This window comes from Brachypodium distachyon, chromosome 1 (assembly GCF_000005505.3).
Source record: "Brachypodium distachyon strain Bd21 chromosome 1, Brachypodium_distachyon_v3.0, whole genome shotgun sequence".
NCBI classification, from domain to species: Eukaryota; Viridiplantae; Streptophyta; class Magnoliopsida; order Poales; family Poaceae; genus Brachypodium; species Brachypodium distachyon.
Window position 1 is genome coordinate 2,274,035 of NC_016131.3, and position 17,981 is coordinate 2,292,015.

Below are 17,981 nucleotides of genomic sequence, written 5' to 3' on the forward strand. Positions count from 1 at the left end.
AAGCTCGCCTCAAAAATCCAACATCTTCATGGATTGCTCTCCGCGTTTGAGATGGCCTGCTTCCCAACATAGAGTTCGGTATATTACCATTCGGGTAATAGACCAAGAAACTCCTCATCCTGTAATAATCTCTATCCTCTAGGCCTGACGTGCTAATATCTCCAGATTACGAACACTCGAAATCTTTGAAACCAGGACACAGATTAGATGTAAAATCTCATCTTGGTTATAGGGGAAGAGCCATGGTGGCTATGACAACGCTTCAGGCGAACTGATACCCTTGGGACGTGGAGTCGATGAGGTCAAGAATGAGAGTGTCAAACTGATATCGTTGATGAGGTCAAGAATGGGAGTGTTAACCCTTGGGACGTTGGTGGAGACGTGGAGTTATAGGGGAAGAGCCATGGGAGGCAGCGACTCTTAACATTTTTACATTCTTGCAAGCCCATTATATATGATGGTTATGACACTGTCATTGTCTATATTAGATATAGAGGTGATTGATATTATCATGGCTCAGATTAGACACGTTGCATCTCTTAAAGTTTTAATTCTCATGTTAACAGCAAGTTAAATACAGTATTAAACTGCTATACTTGGAACTAAGAATTGTATTGTACAATGTTTTTTTGTTGCCACGCTCACTACAAAGGCACGGGAACAAGCATACCATCATTATTAAACAGATGGACCATATAGTGGTAACTTTGTAGCTAGTTTTGTACAAATTCCAGAATAACATGACAAAAGGTCCCAAACTACGCAAGTCACCTTCAGAATAAATAGATCCATAATAACCACATATACACACAATGCGAACATGGTGCAGATTTTAGCCGACACAAAAAAGAGAAAGGAAGACGTTTGATTGATTGCTCACAGGATCGTACTTCAGCTCACCGTGTCAGTTTGCTTGTTGTTCTCCGATGCACATCAGAACTCAACAGGAAAGACCTAACTCAAACACGTCTAAGTACCACATAGGAAATTTGCAAACCGTTCCTTGCTTGCCATCTTTCAGAACGGGAGAGACTGAATTGATGAGGTCAAGAACTGCTATTATTCTTTTGCCAAAAGGATCTGAAAGGCAACTGAGAAATCCATGAGGACTCGCTGCCTGGAGATTTAGCGGATGGAGAAGCACTTGAGCCAGCAGTGGGGTCTTGCCAAAACTTGAGAACATAAAGGCTCTCCTCTTCAGTACATCTCTTCAAGAGAACACGCGATGCATACCCCTTCTCATTCATCAAATGGCATATACCCAAAGGATCATTATCTTCAAGGGCAATCATGTACATACACCCTCTTTCTGATAGCAGCTCGCGCACAGCAGGAAGAATTCGGTCAATCACTTGGCGCCCATTCAGCCCTCCAGCCCAAGATGAAGCAATGCCCTTGATCCCGATTTCTTCCTCAGGTGTTGGCACATAAGGAGGGTTCACAACAACCACATCAACCATACCAGCCAGACGTTTCTCAAGACCTGACACAATATCAGTTGCAATAACATCTGCATGAATGCCATGTGCTTCAAGTGTTGCTTGAGTTGTCTCCACAGCATGTTGGTTGATATCTGTTGCTAAGTAGTGGGTTCCAGAGCCTAATTGCCTGAGCATGATGGCCAGAGATGTGACGACATAACCACTGCCACATCCTACCTCAAGGCATAAACTCGGCTGTAGTGCCAGAAGTTGAGCTTTGTCAGAGAGCAGCGCATCAACAAGGGCAAAGGAATCATCACATGGTTCATAAACCTCCGGATGCCTTGCGACAAGCTGAATCTGGGCAGTGTTTAGTGTCCTCCCTGATGCAGCCTGCAAAAGCAAGATCCTATAATCATAAAGTGCAAAAAAAATAGCCCACATTTTCTGAAGCACAATATTGATACTTTCAATTTGATCTCTTGAAATTATTAGAAGATAAAAGAAAAATAGCCCATACCACAACACATAATGGGTAATTTTCTTTCGGGAAATATAATGAGCATATGTTTATGCAATCTGGGCATCAATCAAAGAAGGGTTTTCTGATTGATTAGGCGCAAATGAAAAGTGCATGCCCGCTCATATGCACCATCTCGCAGTATCGATTCACATTTTCTTTCATAACTCTATCATGGATACAGTACAAAATATAGTTTTTTTTTTGTAAAATGACGCCTTACTTCAAAGCTGATTTTTCAAGGAGCATTTATTGCCTTTAACTGGAGGGTACCTGTCTCATGTTTACTCTAATAGTATATAACTCATATTTGTTCCAATATTGACAAACTCATACTTTGGAAATCATCTGGACAATGTTTGCTTTACAAACATTGCTCGCTTAGATAAATCCACACATCACCCCCACTGAGGCACGACAAATATTACATTTGCTAAAGCAGTTTCAGTGACAAATCCAGGTGGGGAGCAGAAAAGATAAAACATAAGTGATTCTACATGAAACAAGTACCTGACTACACTAAAACTAGAACAAAAGCATTTGAATGTTGTAGTAAAGCTCGAGTTCCTAATAGGGTTTGCATCAAGCTCATCTAGTTTAAGTGTAAAGAGACATGTCAGGCTGGAAAGAAACAGCTCCAGCTGGACTGGAGCAGGCTATCACATCCAGGCAAACCATGTAAGGCACCATTTGGCATCCTGATGGCTTTTGTGAAGTACTGAAAATTTTCCACTTTTGAATACGACAGTTAGCTAATAGTATCATTACTTCCCGGCATAACAGCAAAAAGGTCTTACTAGGTTTAGTAAATAGACTGGATTCCACAGCACAATACAGCAACTGCAAAATTGCCCGAAAGTAGAAAAGAATAATATTATCCTTGCATCCGTAGAAAGGCTACGAGCATAGGCACCTTGCCTCCAATTAGAGCCACAGAAAGAGAGGGACTTCTCGGTTTCTCGTGCTACACTGGTGACGCAAATAGTGACTGCAGCCATAACATACTGATCCTACCCTTTTCTATCCCCCCATTATCCAGTTCCCTTCTAATCTTACAAAAGGACCTGAAGTCTATCACCACACGTAATAGACTGAGACTCGAGATTTCGAAACCGCATTCGAGTTCACTATCTTGATCATGTGTGTATTGCATATTTCAAATACAGGATTTGATGTCATCGACACCGACTCCTACGACGCAAGCATTCGAGTTGCGACCCTAAGACGACGATGACGACAACAGCAACAACAAAACCTAGCAAAGTGATGCTGAAAAGAGCTGACCTTGCCCCTCTTGGGGAGACTCTTCAAGTCGCTGTTGGTAGAGACCTCCGCGAGCTTCCCCTCCACGGCCGACACCGCCGCGCTGTCGCCAGCCGACATGGAGCAACCGGAGAGGCAAGAGCCGGAGGAAGTTGCCACCACAAATCGCCGGGGCGTGTCTCCGCTGCAGCGCAACCGAACCGAGAGCCGGAGCGGCGAGAGCCCGATGAATGATCAGAAGATCGAAATTATAGATATTAATCTTTAGAAACCAAGGGGGCGAACCGAACCTGCCTCGCTCGAAGACTAGGGCTAGGGCCTGATGGCGCGGCGGGGAGCGCAGGGGAGCGGGTGGAAGGGGAAGGGGGATCTAGTGCTTGATGGGTAGAGGGGAGGCGAGAAGAGGCGGCGGCGCTATCGCAGGAGGGCGGCGGCGCAGTGGGGAGGAAGGGGAGCCGCCATCGCCATGTTGCCCTCGGTTTCGGGTCTGGGTCTGGTCTTGTGAGGACGAAGTCACGAAGGGTATGTTGGTGCGGGCACTTGTCTGGTTGAGGTTCGGCTTAGCCCATTCCTTCTCTCTCGCTCGCGCGCCTCTGTCTGACTCTATCCACTTCAGAAGCGAAAAATCTCCCCCAAAATCTAGGCGAAGCTTGGTGAAATCCAAAACCCTCAGCGGCCACCGCTGCTGCTGCTGCTGCATGCTCCCATGGCGCTCGTCTCCACCACCACCGTCGCGTCGTCCTCCTACCACTGCGACCCCCACTTCCCCGCCGCCAGGAGCTGGTGCCGCCCGAGGAGCCGCGGCGGCGGCCGGAGACTCGCGGTGGTGGCGCGGGTGAGCGCGCCGAGGGAGGAGTCGGCCGCCGCCGCCACCGCCGCGGGGGAGCGGGGCAAGTACTCGTACGAGGTGGACTCGCTGATCGACCGGCTCAGCAACCTGGCTCCCCGGGGCTCCATCGCGCGCTGCCTCGAGACGGCGCGCCACCGCCTCACGCTGCAGGACTTCGCCGCCGTGTACCGCGAGTTCTCCCGCCGCGGCGACTGGCAGCGCTCCGTCCGCCTCTTCAAGTACATGCAGCGCCAGTCCTGGTGCCGCCCCGACGAGCACATCCACGCCATCGTCATCGGCGTGCTCGGCCGCCAGGGCCCCGCCCTCCTCGACAAGTGCCTCGAGGTCTTCCACGACCTCCCCGCCGACTCCCGCACCGCGCTCTCCTACACATCCCTCATCGCCGCCTACGCCCGCAACGCGCTGCACGAGGAGGCCCGCGCGCTGCTCGACCAGATGAAGGCCGCGGGGGTCGCGCCCACCGCCGCCACCTACAACACCGTGCTCGCCGCCTGCGCCCGCGCCACTGACCCGCCTGTCCCGTTTGACATGCTCCTTGGCCTCTTCGCCGAGATGCGGCATGACGTCTCCCCTGCCGTGCGCCCCGACCTCACCACCTACAACACCCTCCTCGCCGCCGCCGCCGTTCGCTCCCTCAATGACCAGGCCGAGATGCTGCTGCGTGCCATGCTGGAGGCCGGTGTCTTGCCAGACACGGCGTCTTACCGTCACATTGTGGATGCCTTTGCTAGAGCTGGCGACCTCTCCCGTGTCGCCGAGCTGTTCCGTGAGATGGCGGACACAGGGCACACACCGGACCCCTCCGCGTATCTCGGGCTCATGGAGGCCCACACGCGGGTTGGTGCCACTGCCGAAGCGGTGGCTGTTCTGCGGCAGATGCAGGCTGATGGCTGCGCGCCCACGGCTGCAACATACCGTGTCCTGCTTGATCTGTATGGAAGACAGGGGCGGTTCGATGGCGTGCGTGAGCTATTCCGTGAGATGAGAACAGCTGTACCTCCAGACACAGCCACCTATAATGTGCTCTTCAGTGTTTTCGGGGATGGCGGCTTCTTCAAGGAGGTGGTGGAGCTCTTCCATGATATGCTTCGTACGGGGATAGAACCTGACATGGAAACCTGTGAAGGTGTCTTGGTTGCATGTGGTCAGGGTGGACTCCATGAGGATGCGAGAGAAGTTCTTGACTATATAACGAAAGAAGGAATGGTGCCTACTGCAAAGGCCTACACTGGCCTAGTTGAAGCTCTTGGTCATGCAGCTATGTATGAGGTCAGTTTACGAATCAAATACAGTATGATATGACCCCTAATATAGCCCATTTGTCATGCAATTTTCCATGTGTTATTTGGTATTCAGGAGGCTTATGTTGCATTCAACATGATGACTGAAATTGGTAGCTTGCCAACAATAGAGACCTACAATTCTCTTGCAAATGTGTTTGCCAAGGGCGGCCTCTTTCAGGAGGCTGAGTCCATCTTTTCTCGGATGACCAACAGTGCTGGTATTCAGAAAAATAAAGATTCATTTGATGCCCTCATTGAAGCGTACTGCCAGGGTGCACAATTAGATGACGCGGTGAAGGCATACATGGAGATGCGCAAGTCTAGGTTTAATCCTGATGAACGCTCTCTCGAGGGGGTACTCAACGCCTACTGCATAGCAGGGGTTATAGATGAGAGCAAAGAGCAGTTTGAAGAGATCCAATCCAACATGGCTGTGCCTAGCATTATTGCTTATTGCATGATGTTGTCACTATATGCTAGGAACGACAGGTAATGGTCACGGACAACTATATTCCTTTCAGTCTGTCAAACTTTCGTGCTCCTCTTGAAGGTTGCTCATTGTTCAAATACAGATGTTGAAACGACAATTATACCAAATATGTTTTCCTAATCAAATAGCTGGCTGGGGGTAGATAACTCACTGCTTCTGCACAAGACAACCAGCTTACTGGGCAATGGGAAAAGAAGATTTACAAACTTTATACCTTCAGTTAGATTTGCCAATCATCTTCAATTAAGATGGCCAATAAAAGTTTAAACTAGAAATTGGAACACAAATCACAAAGATGCCCAACAACCAACTGCGTCTGAACAATATGTTGCTCTTCTAATTAATACGGATGGGATATCCATGCAATTCTGTACTAGGATATTTATTGCTTGGATTTTATGAGTTTCGTTTTCAGAAGCTGTATAGTTCCTTTGGTGTGCTGGTTCAACTTCTAGAAGTTACTTGTTTCCACTGTGATATCTCATGGATTTGACTTCGTTGTTATTATATGATATCATACACGAGTTTTGAGAATGATGTGGATTGAATTTTTTCCTTTTTTTATTTCGTGTGATGTTTGTTGTAATTATTAGGCTTAAATCGTTTGGGCCTGTTGACCTAGGTATTCCCTACATTGTAGAGGAATTATGACCTGAGATTTAATCTTCTCATTTTCTACTTGATTACTTTTGAGATGTCTCTCGGGGTGCAATGGTGTGCACACAAGTTTGTGAACCTACCGACCCATGTTCAAGGACTCACCTCAATTAATAAGTAGCCAGGTGGCACCATCTACGTAGTTAAATGATTTGATGCAAGCGTACTTGTGCTTACTGAAACTTAAATGTGACCTGAGATTTTAACTTCTTGAAACTTAAATGATGATAGAACTGCAATGTAATCAGTTTGTTATTTCAGGTGGGCTGATGCTTATGATTTGCTGGAAGAAATGAAAACAAATCGTGCTAGTAGTACACATCAAGTGATTGCTTCAATGATCCAAGGGGAGTACGATGATAGCTCTAATTGGCAAATGGTTGAATATGCCCTTGACAGCAGTAACTTGGAAGGGTGTGACTACAGTTTACGATTCTTTAATGCTCTCCTTGATGTGCTTTGGTGGTTTGGTCAAAAGGCTCGGGCTGCAAGGGTTCTGGATCATGCAGTAAACTCTGGCCTCTTCCCTGAATTATCCCGTGACACAAAGCTGGTCTGGTCTCTAGACGTGCACAGGTATATTCGTTTTCATTTGCAGTCTTTTCATAAACTGTTTCAGTCTTATATTTGTCAGTCTTTACTTAAGTTTGTTTGCATTTCAGGATGTCTGTTGGTGGAGCACTGGTAGCTGTGTCAGTATGGCTTAATAAACTGTACGCCCGACTAAAAGGAGAGAAAGATCTTCCTCAATTGGCCTCTGTTGTTGTACTGTAAGCTTTCAGCCTAAGTCTGAAAATGTTCTATTACCGTTCCTTGCTTTATTATGCTAAATCTAGAACTGCTCTGGAATTGGTTTATGTATGTTGATACATTAGTAAAGGAAATTGATTTTTAAACTGCTGCAATATAGTTTTAGTTCAACTTTAATGGAGGGCTATATAAGTAATAACCACATCACACTGGGAGGAAAGTATTGAAGCATAAACACATTTCCTCAGAATGGAAGCACTTCCAGAAGAGAGGTTCACAAAACTAGAAGCTTGTTTTAAGCTGCTGCAATAGACTATAGATCATTTCCTCAGAAGAGAAGCCCTTCAGAGGAATCATTTCATATCCCTCTTTTTTTTAGAATCATTTCATATCCCTCTTAGTATTAGGCCTATGACAATTTTTTGTTAATATTTTCTCTGTTCTGCTTTGGTCTGATAGTTCTTTGACCAACAGGAGAGGGAAAATGGAGAAAAGCACGATCACAAGAGGACTGCCGATCGCAAAAGTGGTGTACTCCTTTCTGAACGATACATTGTCATCATCCTTCCATTATCCAAAATGGAACAAGGGGCGAATCATATGCCTGAAGTCCCAGTTGAAAAAGCTGCAAGCAGCCATAGATTCCTCCAACGGAGCTGCCGTCCCTGGTTTTGTCCACATGACGGACTCCCGTTTGCCATCTCCTGGCTCGAAAATATACACCCGGGAGCCGCTAGTCGAGAATGGCGCGGCCCATTCGGGTGATGAATCATCGGTAGAAGAAAAGGAGTCAGAACTCCTTGCACTATGAGCTTTTGGGGTCACAGATATGGTATTATCTGGCTGAACAAGGGAAGAGATTGAGGTGCAGAATAGCAGTTTTGGGGATCTTCACGCCATGGCTGAACAAGAGCAAGCGGCCATCCAATGCCTTGGAGAGCGCACCGCTCGGTTCTTTCAGTTATATACTGCAGCGAATTGCCTTGCTGGAATGTCTGCACATACAGGAGTTCCTGATGCCCCTGCTTCCACTCTTAACTTTCACAAGAGGATGCTGGAGGTCTTCCACAGTCCCAGCCTCCCGGGTGGTGCATTTCAGGGTTCAGCGTAGGATCAGATCACGCATGTTGCTGTTAGCTATGAACCTTGTTGTTTGGATGCGCTGCGGGTACGCTCGAGATAATGAAATAGTAGGAATTTTGGATAAATTAATTTATGATTCCTGTTATTTTGTCTACGCTATTGGCCTTCAAATTTTAAACAGATTCTAATGTACGCGTAGGAGTTTTACACATGTACTAGCAGAAGCAAATTCGTGAGTTCAAAATTCAGACTCCAATCCACTGACGTTCGGGTTCTGTTCTTCAACCGCCGCAGCCACTGCCTCGTGGGGCCACCTCTCGCGGTTTTATCACTCAAATCCGGGCTTCTCTTTAGTTTACTCCGGCCGGCAAATCCCATCGTGCACTGCAAAGGTACCGCCGGCACTCGAACCAGAGCCACCGTGCTGCGCTGCGTAGCGGAGGAGACCGGAAGGGGCTGCGCCCGCGGCGAGATGGGGACGGAGGGTTCGTCGGCGGCGGCGAGGCAGGCCAAGGAGTCGCTGGAGCTGGCGTTCCAGATGTCCCAGATCCTGGACACGGGGCTCGACCGCCACACCCTGTCGCTGCTCATGGCGCTCTGCGACCGCGGCGCCAACCCGGAGGCCCTCGCCGCCCTCGTCCGCGAGGTCTCCTCCGCCGCTCCCCCGACGACCGCCGCCGCCGCCGCCGCCGCCCCCGCGCCCGCCACGCCCGCCGCCTCGATGTTTCCTTCCGGCTTCCGCCAGCCCTAGCTAGGGTTTGTGATTTGTGACCCCCAATTCTTCCCGACCGCTTGATCATCACCATTGTATGCGTGAACTTAGGCCTTCTGTTCTGTAGGATGAAATTGGTTTGTGATTTGTGTTCTCAAGAGTGGTAATGCTGGGAGTTTGTGTCAAGCTATGTTACATTCTAGCACATGGATTCAGTTCGTTGAATTATCCATATGCTTATGACATCAATACGTATGGTTAGAGAGACGAATTGGCTATAAGATTCTGAACACTATCTCTCTTTCTCTGGATCACCTGTATAATTGTGAATTCGACATTTTCATTGACAGGTAACAGACTCATTAGTACAATCTACAATGGCTGCCATATCAATGTTCTTAGTAGTTGGTTGAGGTGTAGGCACACATGTCCCAACTCATCATATCCAAGGGCTGAGCTTTTGAGCTCACCCTTCATTATGTTATTGTTTTCTTTGTCGCTTAGTGATTAAGAAAGTTAATGCAGTAGAGTAAAAATGATCGTCATGTTAGCTCATTGCCCTTGAAAAAAGAAAGGAGGAGATGCGTTAGCACACTTTTGAAGTTGATAGTTCTCAGGGTGAATATAAGCCTTAGTGCCTTACAACCATGATGCTGCCAAACTTATACTCTATCCTTTATGCTGGCTTGAGTGAGGTTTCAAAAGGTTCCTGCAGTTCACTTATCATGAACAAATGTACTCTTGTCCAGTGTCTAAAATCTCAGTCGATGTGCAACCACTACAACTGCCACCTGTTGATTTTCTACAATATGCTCAACAATGCTTGGTGCTCCCTTTTTTTATTGAATTTATCTGAGATAATCTAATCTTTCTGGGTGTCAAATCCAAGTCCTGTTTTGTAACCAGCAGCATCTTCCCTACTGCATTTTTTTTACTGGATGTCTTTCCAAGCCTTTTCTTCAGGTTATGTTGGTGTGCCTTAAATCTGTCGTTGAGCAGGTATCTAAGAGCGGATGCAACTGGCGTTCTCGATTTGAAGTGGGAGCAAATTTGAAATTGGGCTTGCAGGAAGGGTCAGATTAGCCATATCTGAGATGGAGATCTTGCTTTACAATGCAAATAGTGATGTTGTTGTTTCCATAAAGAAAGCTGTGGTTCACCAGAGTCTCTGAAATTGTTATGTTTCTTTGCTTGAGTTGTACGACAAGGTAGAGTATAATACACTTTAGTGATGATTAGGGGCGTTTCCTTTTGATTCCATTCATCATTGTCTTATTTACTCCCATCAGTTGTATGCATCATCTGGACATCTGGTATTCTCAGCTGATTATCCCCTCTTTGACCATAAGAGCCATCCTGCTTAGTCATATGCTTATCCAAAAGGAACGTGCCATGGCCATTAACCAAACTCTCATTTTCCGGATAACAGATCAAAAGCTGTGAGAACGACATCTCAGTGCCACACCACACCACACCACACCACACCACAAATTACTCTTATTCTTACTCTCATTTTCAGTTAGATCCAATCCAAGTCACTTTTACTCGGCTTCATTTCTGGCTCAAAATTTTGCCGGAAGATGGCAAAGCATCCAAACATTGCCCATGTCTTGGGGAATCGGTAGTTCCAGATTAGAGTCAGGACAAATGGCCGGAACAAAGGAATCGTCTCAGGGCCGCCAGCGGAGGGTAGGCCGGGTTGGTCGTTTTGTACTTTGCCCTTATGGCCTTGTGGGCCGAGTGACCCCGCGATTTGAGGTCATTTTCTAAGCCAAAGAAAAGAAAAAAGGAATAACTAAATTTTTCCAAAGGAGAGACCAAGAGAGACCAAACCAAAGCATCGGCTTCGGTCGAACTGTGGACGCCGAACCTGTTCCGTGCGGCGCAGCACAGGGTTAGACTTAGTTAGGTCGTTGCGGCCAGCCAGCATCAGGTGCGGCAATCGGAGGGGAGGGCTCGTCGGAGATGTCGCAGAAGCGGCAGCCGGAGGAGGGCGAGCGCTTCCGCGGCGGCGGCGGACGGGCCGAGTCAGGAGGGAGCTCTTCCCCGCCCCACCTCCGCGGGGAGCCCAAGCGGCAGAGGGTTCCCGCCCTCCGCGAGTACGCGCCCCACCTTCCCCCTCCTTCACTCCCTTCGATGGGAACCTCCCTTGAGGTTCGCTGATTCGCTCTCCCTTCGTTCGGCGCAGGGTCATCACGGAGGTGATGCGGAAGAGCAGCATCGAGAAGCTCTTCATGTCGATCGAGCCCCTCATCCGGAGAGTGGTGAGGCGTCCGTCCTGTTTCACGCTAAGCTGTTTCCTCGCTCTCTCGTTGTTTCCTTCTAGCGTTTCATGAAAACAAAATTCACGGGATGTGCTCCGTTTAATCTGCATCTCCTTTCCATTTGGACTTAGGATTACAAGTTTATCACGTGTTTGAAGGGGTGGTTTCTGAGTTAGCCTTAGATTACTTAAATTGATGGCAGTATTGCTGTCAGGAATCCATTTTGGATTGCGGAAAGTGGGGCAAATGATCAAATCCCCCCTTATATTAGTTTTGATGATGTAGGAATTTAGGGAATCTGCCTAGGGGTGTTCAAGTTCGGTTTCAGTTGAAAACGTGGGAACTGCTCAGGGCTTATTATTTCATTTTCCTTTGTAAACTTCAATCAGCCTGGCAAAAATTATACTAGAAAAAAATGTACGGTTTCAACTGAAACCGTTTTGAACACCCCTAACTCTGCCCACCCACAAATCTGTTCTGTTCATTCATATCTCTATTTTGTGTTCATGTATTCATATGTCCAGAAAATTGTATTTTCCAGTCATGTTTAATTCAATTCTAATTTTTAGGTGAAAGAAGAAATTGAATTGGCGCTCGCGAATCATGCCACTATGATGACAAGGTATTGTGACACTTATTTGTGTACAGTTATGGTAGGTATTGGTCACTGTATAGGTTCTTAAACTGATGCAACTTTATCTAACCATCTGGTTTCTTGCTTTTTTATTAGAAGTCCCACATACATCGTTCCGTCTACATCAAAAAAATTGCAGCTGCAGTTCACTACTAGGCTTTCTCTTCCAATTTTCACTGGCTCAAAGATTGAAGGCGAGGGTACCTTAACTCTAACTATTGCTCTAGTCGACTCTTTTACTAGAGAAATTGTAGCATCAGGCAAGGAATCCCTGTTGAAGGTTGAAATAGTAGTTCTAGAGGGGGACTTTGAAGGTGGAGAAGGCAACGACTGGACTGCTCAGGAGTTCAACAATAACATTGTTAGAGAAAGAGAAGGAAAACGGCCATTGCTTTCTGGAGACGTGTGTGTTGGACTTGACAGAGGCATTGGTACAGTGGGAGATGTATCATTCACAGATAACTCCAGTTGGACACGCAGCCGAAAGTTCAGGTTAGGTGCAAGAACTGAGGATGGTTGTTTTAGTGGCATGAGAGTACGCGAAGCAAAAACTGAATCATTTGTGGTGAAGGATCATCGTGGAGAATGTGAGTTTACATTGGCTTTCAACCGTCCCATACTTCATTTCCTATTATATTGGCAGAGCCTCCTTGAATTTGGCAATTTCATGTAACTATATATTTATGACAATCACTGATGAACAGTATCAGTATTCTTTCTTATTGGAAGTATCTTGACCAACTTAGTTTACTGCTATGATTAAACGATCAGCCTATCTCTTCATTGTCTCAAATGCCACCAAGATGGACAAATTTGAAGAAATTTTGATCCTCACTTTTTATGCTTTGGTCCTCTCTTTCAGTGTACAAGAAGCATCACCCGCCAGTTCTTGAAGACGAGGTTTGGCGTCTGGAGAAGATTGGCAAGGAGGGAGCTTTCCACAAGCGTCTGAATAAGGAGAAGATAGTTACAGTCAAAGATTTTCTTACCTTATTAAATCTTGATGCTCCTAAGCTTCGAAAGGTACTTATGATTCCTTCAGAGACATACAGAATTTATCTGTGTATTTTATATTCTTTGTAGAGTTGATATAAGCTGACAACTGTAAAGCTTACATATATATTTACGGAAAAAAAAGATTCTGAAACCAGCAAACTGCATATGTATGTAGGAGTTCCTCATTTCAATGGATCAAGCATGTTTCCATATACAAAACATATCACACATTTCTACATTGTTATCTGTATGATATATTGTGTAAATAAGGTGTGGCTTGATGTTGCAGATGATTAAGGTTCAGCAAATATGCAGATATACTGACCCACTCTTGTGTTGGATTGTAGATATTGGGCAGTGGCATGTCAACTAAGATTTGGGAGGTCACTGTTGAGCATGCCAAGACAACATGTATTCTCAGTGACAAGGTGCATGTTTATTATCTAGACAGCCTAAGCAAAACAGCTGTTGTATTCAATGCTGTTGGGCAAGTGAGAGGTTTCCTATCAGAGAAGTTTGTTTCTGTTGATGATCTTACAGAGCAGGAGAAGGTACCCACTTTTCTCCATCCTATAAGTTCGTTAGAACAAATTCGTGTGCATTATCCCTTCTACCAGATGTGACCTAGACCATCTGTTTTTACAGTTGCTTGTTTCTTTTTAGGCTGAAGCACATGCAGGTGTGAAACAAGCGTATGAACATTGGGAGAATGTCTTGACCTGTGACGATAAAACACTTTTGGAGAATCCGTTACAACTCCTCGATATGAGATGTCCATCTTTGCATGAAAATGAATATTACCAGTTACCTACTGAAAATGTCACTGATGGTTTCGGTTTAAGCCACTTGGACATACCATCAGTTGACATTTTCTCTGCCGAACCCTCTTGTGCCTTAGATCCTTGTGCACTGGGAACTGCAGAAAACGGTGGAAATGGATTTCAGTCGGTGCTTCCTCCACTTGGTAGCCATGGACAGCTTCAACAGTCACAGGCTTTAGACAGGTTCTCCAATTCGTTGGTTTATGAGGAGTCCACCAGTCATCCTTCATTCAGTGAAGACTATTATCCCTGCACAGATCCTGCCGTATCTTTCGACACCCAAGATCTTGGTGCTGCATTGAAGGGCTTCATTGCGACTATATCAAAGCCCAAGCCTTACAGAGGATGGAGGACACTGTCTTATGTTTTAGGATGGATATTCTACACCAGGAAAATGGTTGCTCAAAAGAGAAAGAAACCCGGGAAATGATGGTTTTCATTTTCATGTGGTTGCTTAGTTAAACCGTGAAATATACAAGTGGAGGAAAGGAATGTACATAAGAGTGGTTGGTTATCTTTCGATCTTCCTTTTTTTTTTCCTGGAACATGCTCTGCTAGTTTCTTGAGCCATTTTATCATCAAGAGCTTCAGACGAAGCTTTGTGTACATGGTGAAATATATGCACATAATCTGTAAATATTGATGACTGATGATGCTCTTTTGTGGTCTGTCATCAGTATATATTTAAGTTATGCAAAAAGGGTGAAACTGGAGAATGACATTTTTTTAGAAGTGTTACAAGGTATGTTATGAATCCATGCTAACTGTAAACTTCAGATTCAAACATTTGCGGGACAAAAAGTGCAGAGCAGCAACGGTTATGTTGCACGGTTAATTTTGTTCTCATCTCGCAAAAGTATACTGGAATACCGGAATATAAAAATTTAAGGTTCACCAAAATAGTACTCCGTACATACTTTTAATTATTATTTTTTCCACAAAGGTGCTCAAACATGGCTTCCTCCATAACATGCTTCCAGACTTCGTTTGAACAGAGGCTTAAGAGAGACGTTAGGAGAAGTTTTAAAATACATTTTGGGCTGTAACTGATGCGTGAGCACAATCTAGTCCATCCATCAACTCATGGTTACTGCATGGTTGTCCTGATAAAAGCGTGTACTCCACCAGAGTATAAAATTTTAGGAAGAGAGGGACAGTGGATTGGTATTTTGCAGGTGCCAACGTCTTTATTCCCTGACGAGAGTGCCTGCCACTCCACCAGGAATGCGCCACAAACATAATGCGTTTAGGTTATCATCATAAAATTAACCTTGTTTAAGAGAACTAATGATAGGATATTAGGATATATTTTTGTCGGTCGGTCGGTTGATTCTTTGCGGCCATTGTCCATCCTCCAGATGCAAATTGAATAAAGTGGATTATTTTGTCACGGAATTATAAAAGTAGACAGAGAATCGAGTCATCATCAGAGAGAAAAGAGACAAGATGAGGTTCCCTAGATCCTTTCCTTGCGCCGTGCGCCTTTCTTTCCAGTTAATCTACCCCATGTGGGCGTGGCGATCGTTTCGACGGGGCGTAGTCCAAGTCTCCCCGTGTGGGTCCGCCACGAACTCACGTCTTAATGAGCCATGTATACATAACTCCACTTCGTTGCCCAAAAAACAAACATATCATGCCATCATTAATTATGTCCTTTCCTCTGGTATCTTGATGGCAAGACCGGTAAGTTTTTCACGTGGGTTCTACGGTTGTTTCTCGTAAAAACACACAGATAGACTCTCATAAATACGGTGTATACTCGGTATATTGCAATCGACGAGTACGCCGTTTATTTACAAAAAAATCGATATAAATGAGTACGCATTGTAGATCACCCAAAGAATTATAGGACGACTTTTTCGTACTACCGGGTGTAGTTACTCCCACGTACGTTTTACACAAATTTGGAAGAATATAGCGTAATCGGGAGAATATAGAATGTAGAATGTAGTATATGGGTAGTATGTAGTATGTAGAACATAGAATATATTCTACTTTTTAGATAGAATATGAAGTTTTTTAACATACTCTATTGTATATACAAATATGAAGATATTTCTAAAACATAGTAAAAACTGCGTGCCAACTTGCAATTTTTTCATGTAGTTCACTTTGAAGTATTTTATAAATAGTATCTGAATTTATTAAAAGCGATAAAGTAGAATATATTCTATCATATGGTAGAATATTCAACATGTGAGTAACTACACCCGGAAGTATCATATGGCAGGATCTTATAAGGCTGGTGAGGCCAACGGAACTACCGACGGTTTTCGCAGTGATGTAATAATCCTACTCAGTACTCACCGTATTTATTACTATATTGCTTCAGGAGTAGCTAAGTTTATTTCCCTAAGCGTCTTTAGTCAGGTTTATATGGGTGATTTCTTATCGTCTTCCCAGGCAGTTCCACCCGAAGGGAACACTTCTCTACGGTTACAAGGTTCTCATTTCAACGCCACACACACACGGCTTAACAGAGAACTACACGCAGAGGTTTCTCCTATAGGATCCCTAGCATAAGCACCCACCCGTATAAACATGCTAAAAAGACCGAGGGAAAAACAAAACTACTTCATTTCACAATATAGCTTACATACGGTTTTCCCTTTCGGGAACCCCCGAAGGGTTCACACAAAGATAAAGAAATTACCTTACTACCTTCCCAGTCTTATGTTACAAATGCCTTAAGAGTCTAAAGGATCTACTCCTTTTATGAGGCAGTCTTTGTATGTTTGATATTTAGGAGATTCTTCTCCTTTTACCTTCTTTAATATTATTGTTTCTTCTTTTACATTCTTCGTATTTGATGAAGAAGAAATTTCTTCACCTTTGATCTTCCGGATATATTCTTTGGCTTTCGGTTCTATGTAATAATTTTCACCTATCATACCTCTTGCTCTACTCAATGCTTCATTGACATCAACATATTTCTTCCATGTTATGTCCTCTTTCCTTTTCCTTGCATCTAGCTTTTCTTTTATTATTTCTTCAAAAGTCATATATATTCCAGGTCTGATTCCATCAAATAGTACATATAATGGCTTATATTCTTGCACTGCAATGTTTGCTGATATTGGTATATTTTTGTTCATCATATTGAAATATTCAGCTAGGCTATTCAGGATTGATAGCATATAGCCTTTTTCTTCTCTTTTATTATTATATTGGAACCAGAAATTATCAAGTATGCATTCTTGAATTTCATCGAGGGCAATATGTCCCTTAGGTTTAAATTTGAATGTATTCGGGGGAAATATTTTGAGAGTGTTTTCATTTCCAAAGGTGAATACTTCCACCCCATTGGGAAGCAATCCACGCTTCATTCCTGCAAGATTGATGAACGGGAGAATATGTCAGGTAAACAATTATCTTTCCCCTTAATATGCTCAAAAACAACTTTATATCCATTTCCAGTTATGATATCTTCAAATAAAACCCATCTTCTAGTAGAACTCTTCTTACTATTGATTTGATTATAATATCTACATATTGCTTCACAATCAGTGCGTACTGTAAATTCTTTAAAGCCCAAGTATAGCCTAAACGCGTTTATTGCATGGACTACCGCGAGGATTTCTCTATCAATATTATTTACTGTTTTTAATTTATAACTTCCTGAGGCATACCTACATATCTTTTCTTCTGCCTTTGGAGAGTACTTATTGGGTTTTTGCTTTAATATAGCACCCCAACCTACTTTAGATGCATCGGTTTCGATTATAAAATAATAATCTTCTAATGGCAATTCTAAAGGTTTCAAATTTTTGACCTTTTCTTTTATGGCCTTGACTAACTTTATATCTTCAGAATTAAAATACCTTTGCCCATTCTTTCTTAATTTAGCATATAAAGGTCCAGCTAGTTTTGCTAGATTATCTATATAATTTCTTGCATAATTTACAATCCCTAGGAATTGTTGTAGAACCTTTTTATCATTCATAGAATCAGGAAATTGTAAAATTTTCTTTGCAATATGCTCTTGCAGATGTATTTTTCCTTCTCCTATTTCGTGCCCAAGAAAATTGATTTTCTCTTTACAAATCTCCATTTTCTTTTTAGATAATATTAGCCCATTTTGTTCTACCTTCCTAAAAAAGACTTCAAGGTGAGCAATATGCTCCTTGTATGATTTTGAGAAAACCAATAAATCATCTACATATACTAATATAAATGCTTGATTCTCATTAAATATATTTTGCATCTTTCTCTGAAATAATGCAGGGGCATTTTTTAA

At 44.1% G+C, this 17,981-nt stretch overlaps 4 protein-coding genes across 5 annotated transcripts; 3 read left to right on the top strand and 1 right to left on the bottom strand.

Annotated features, from left to right (window-relative positions):
• Nucleotides 1–651: 651 nt before the first annotated feature.
• LOC100829370 (hemK methyltransferase family member 2) lies at nucleotides 652–3,738 on the bottom strand. Its single transcript, XM_003563412.4, has 3 exons — nucleotides 3,495–3,738; nucleotides 3,226–3,388; nucleotides 652–1,814 (listed from the first exon to the last, which is right to left on the bottom strand). The coding sequence occupies exons 2-3, from the start codon at nucleotides 3,322–3,324 to the stop codon at nucleotides 1,047–1,049; spliced, it is 867 nt and encodes a 288-aa protein (XP_003563460.1). The 5' UTR covers nucleotides 3,325–3,388; nucleotides 3,495–3,738; the 3' UTR covers nucleotides 652–1,046.
• Nucleotides 3,739–3,766: 28 nt separating this feature from the next.
• On the top strand, nucleotides 3,767–8,528 carry LOC100830599 (pentatricopeptide repeat-containing protein At1g74850, chloroplastic). Its single transcript, XM_003563415.4, has 5 exons — nucleotides 3,767–5,323; nucleotides 5,411–5,826; nucleotides 6,746–7,060; nucleotides 7,147–7,254; nucleotides 7,709–8,528. Exons 1-5 carry the CDS (start codon nucleotides 3,911–3,913, stop codon nucleotides 8,043–8,045), a joined length of 2,589 nt encoding a protein of 862 aa, XP_003563463.1. The 5' UTR covers nucleotides 3,767–3,910; the 3' UTR covers nucleotides 8,046–8,528.
• Nucleotides 8,529–8,639: 111 nt separating this feature from the next.
• LOC100832933 (mitotic-spindle organizing protein 1A) lies at nucleotides 8,640–9,338 on the top strand. Its single transcript, XM_014896799.2, has one exon. The coding sequence runs from the start codon at nucleotides 8,790–8,792 to the stop codon at nucleotides 9,066–9,068; it is 279 nt and encodes a 92-aa protein (XP_014752285.1). The 5' UTR covers nucleotides 8,640–8,789; the 3' UTR covers nucleotides 9,069–9,338.
• Nucleotides 9,339–10,847: 1,509 nt separating this feature from the next.
• Nucleotides 10,848–14,476, top strand: LOC100835614 (calmodulin-binding protein 60 A). Of its 2 annotated transcripts, none has more exons than XM_010229211.3 (7): nucleotides 10,848–11,128; nucleotides 11,218–11,293; nucleotides 11,863–11,915; nucleotides 12,027–12,514; nucleotides 12,790–12,950; nucleotides 13,271–13,474; nucleotides 13,587–14,476. In XM_010229211.3, exons 1-7 carry the CDS (start codon nucleotides 10,995–10,997, stop codon nucleotides 14,172–14,174), a joined length of 1,704 nt encoding a protein of 567 aa, XP_010227513.1. In that variant the 5' UTR covers nucleotides 10,848–10,994; the 3' UTR covers nucleotides 14,175–14,476. The 2 variants fall into 2 exon arrangements, with proteins under 2 accessions (XP_010227513.1, XP_003563479.1); XM_003563431.4 differs by having other exon boundaries at nucleotides 10,849–11,128; nucleotides 12,024–12,514.
• The last annotated feature ends 3,505 nt before the right edge of the window (nucleotides 14,477–17,981 follow it).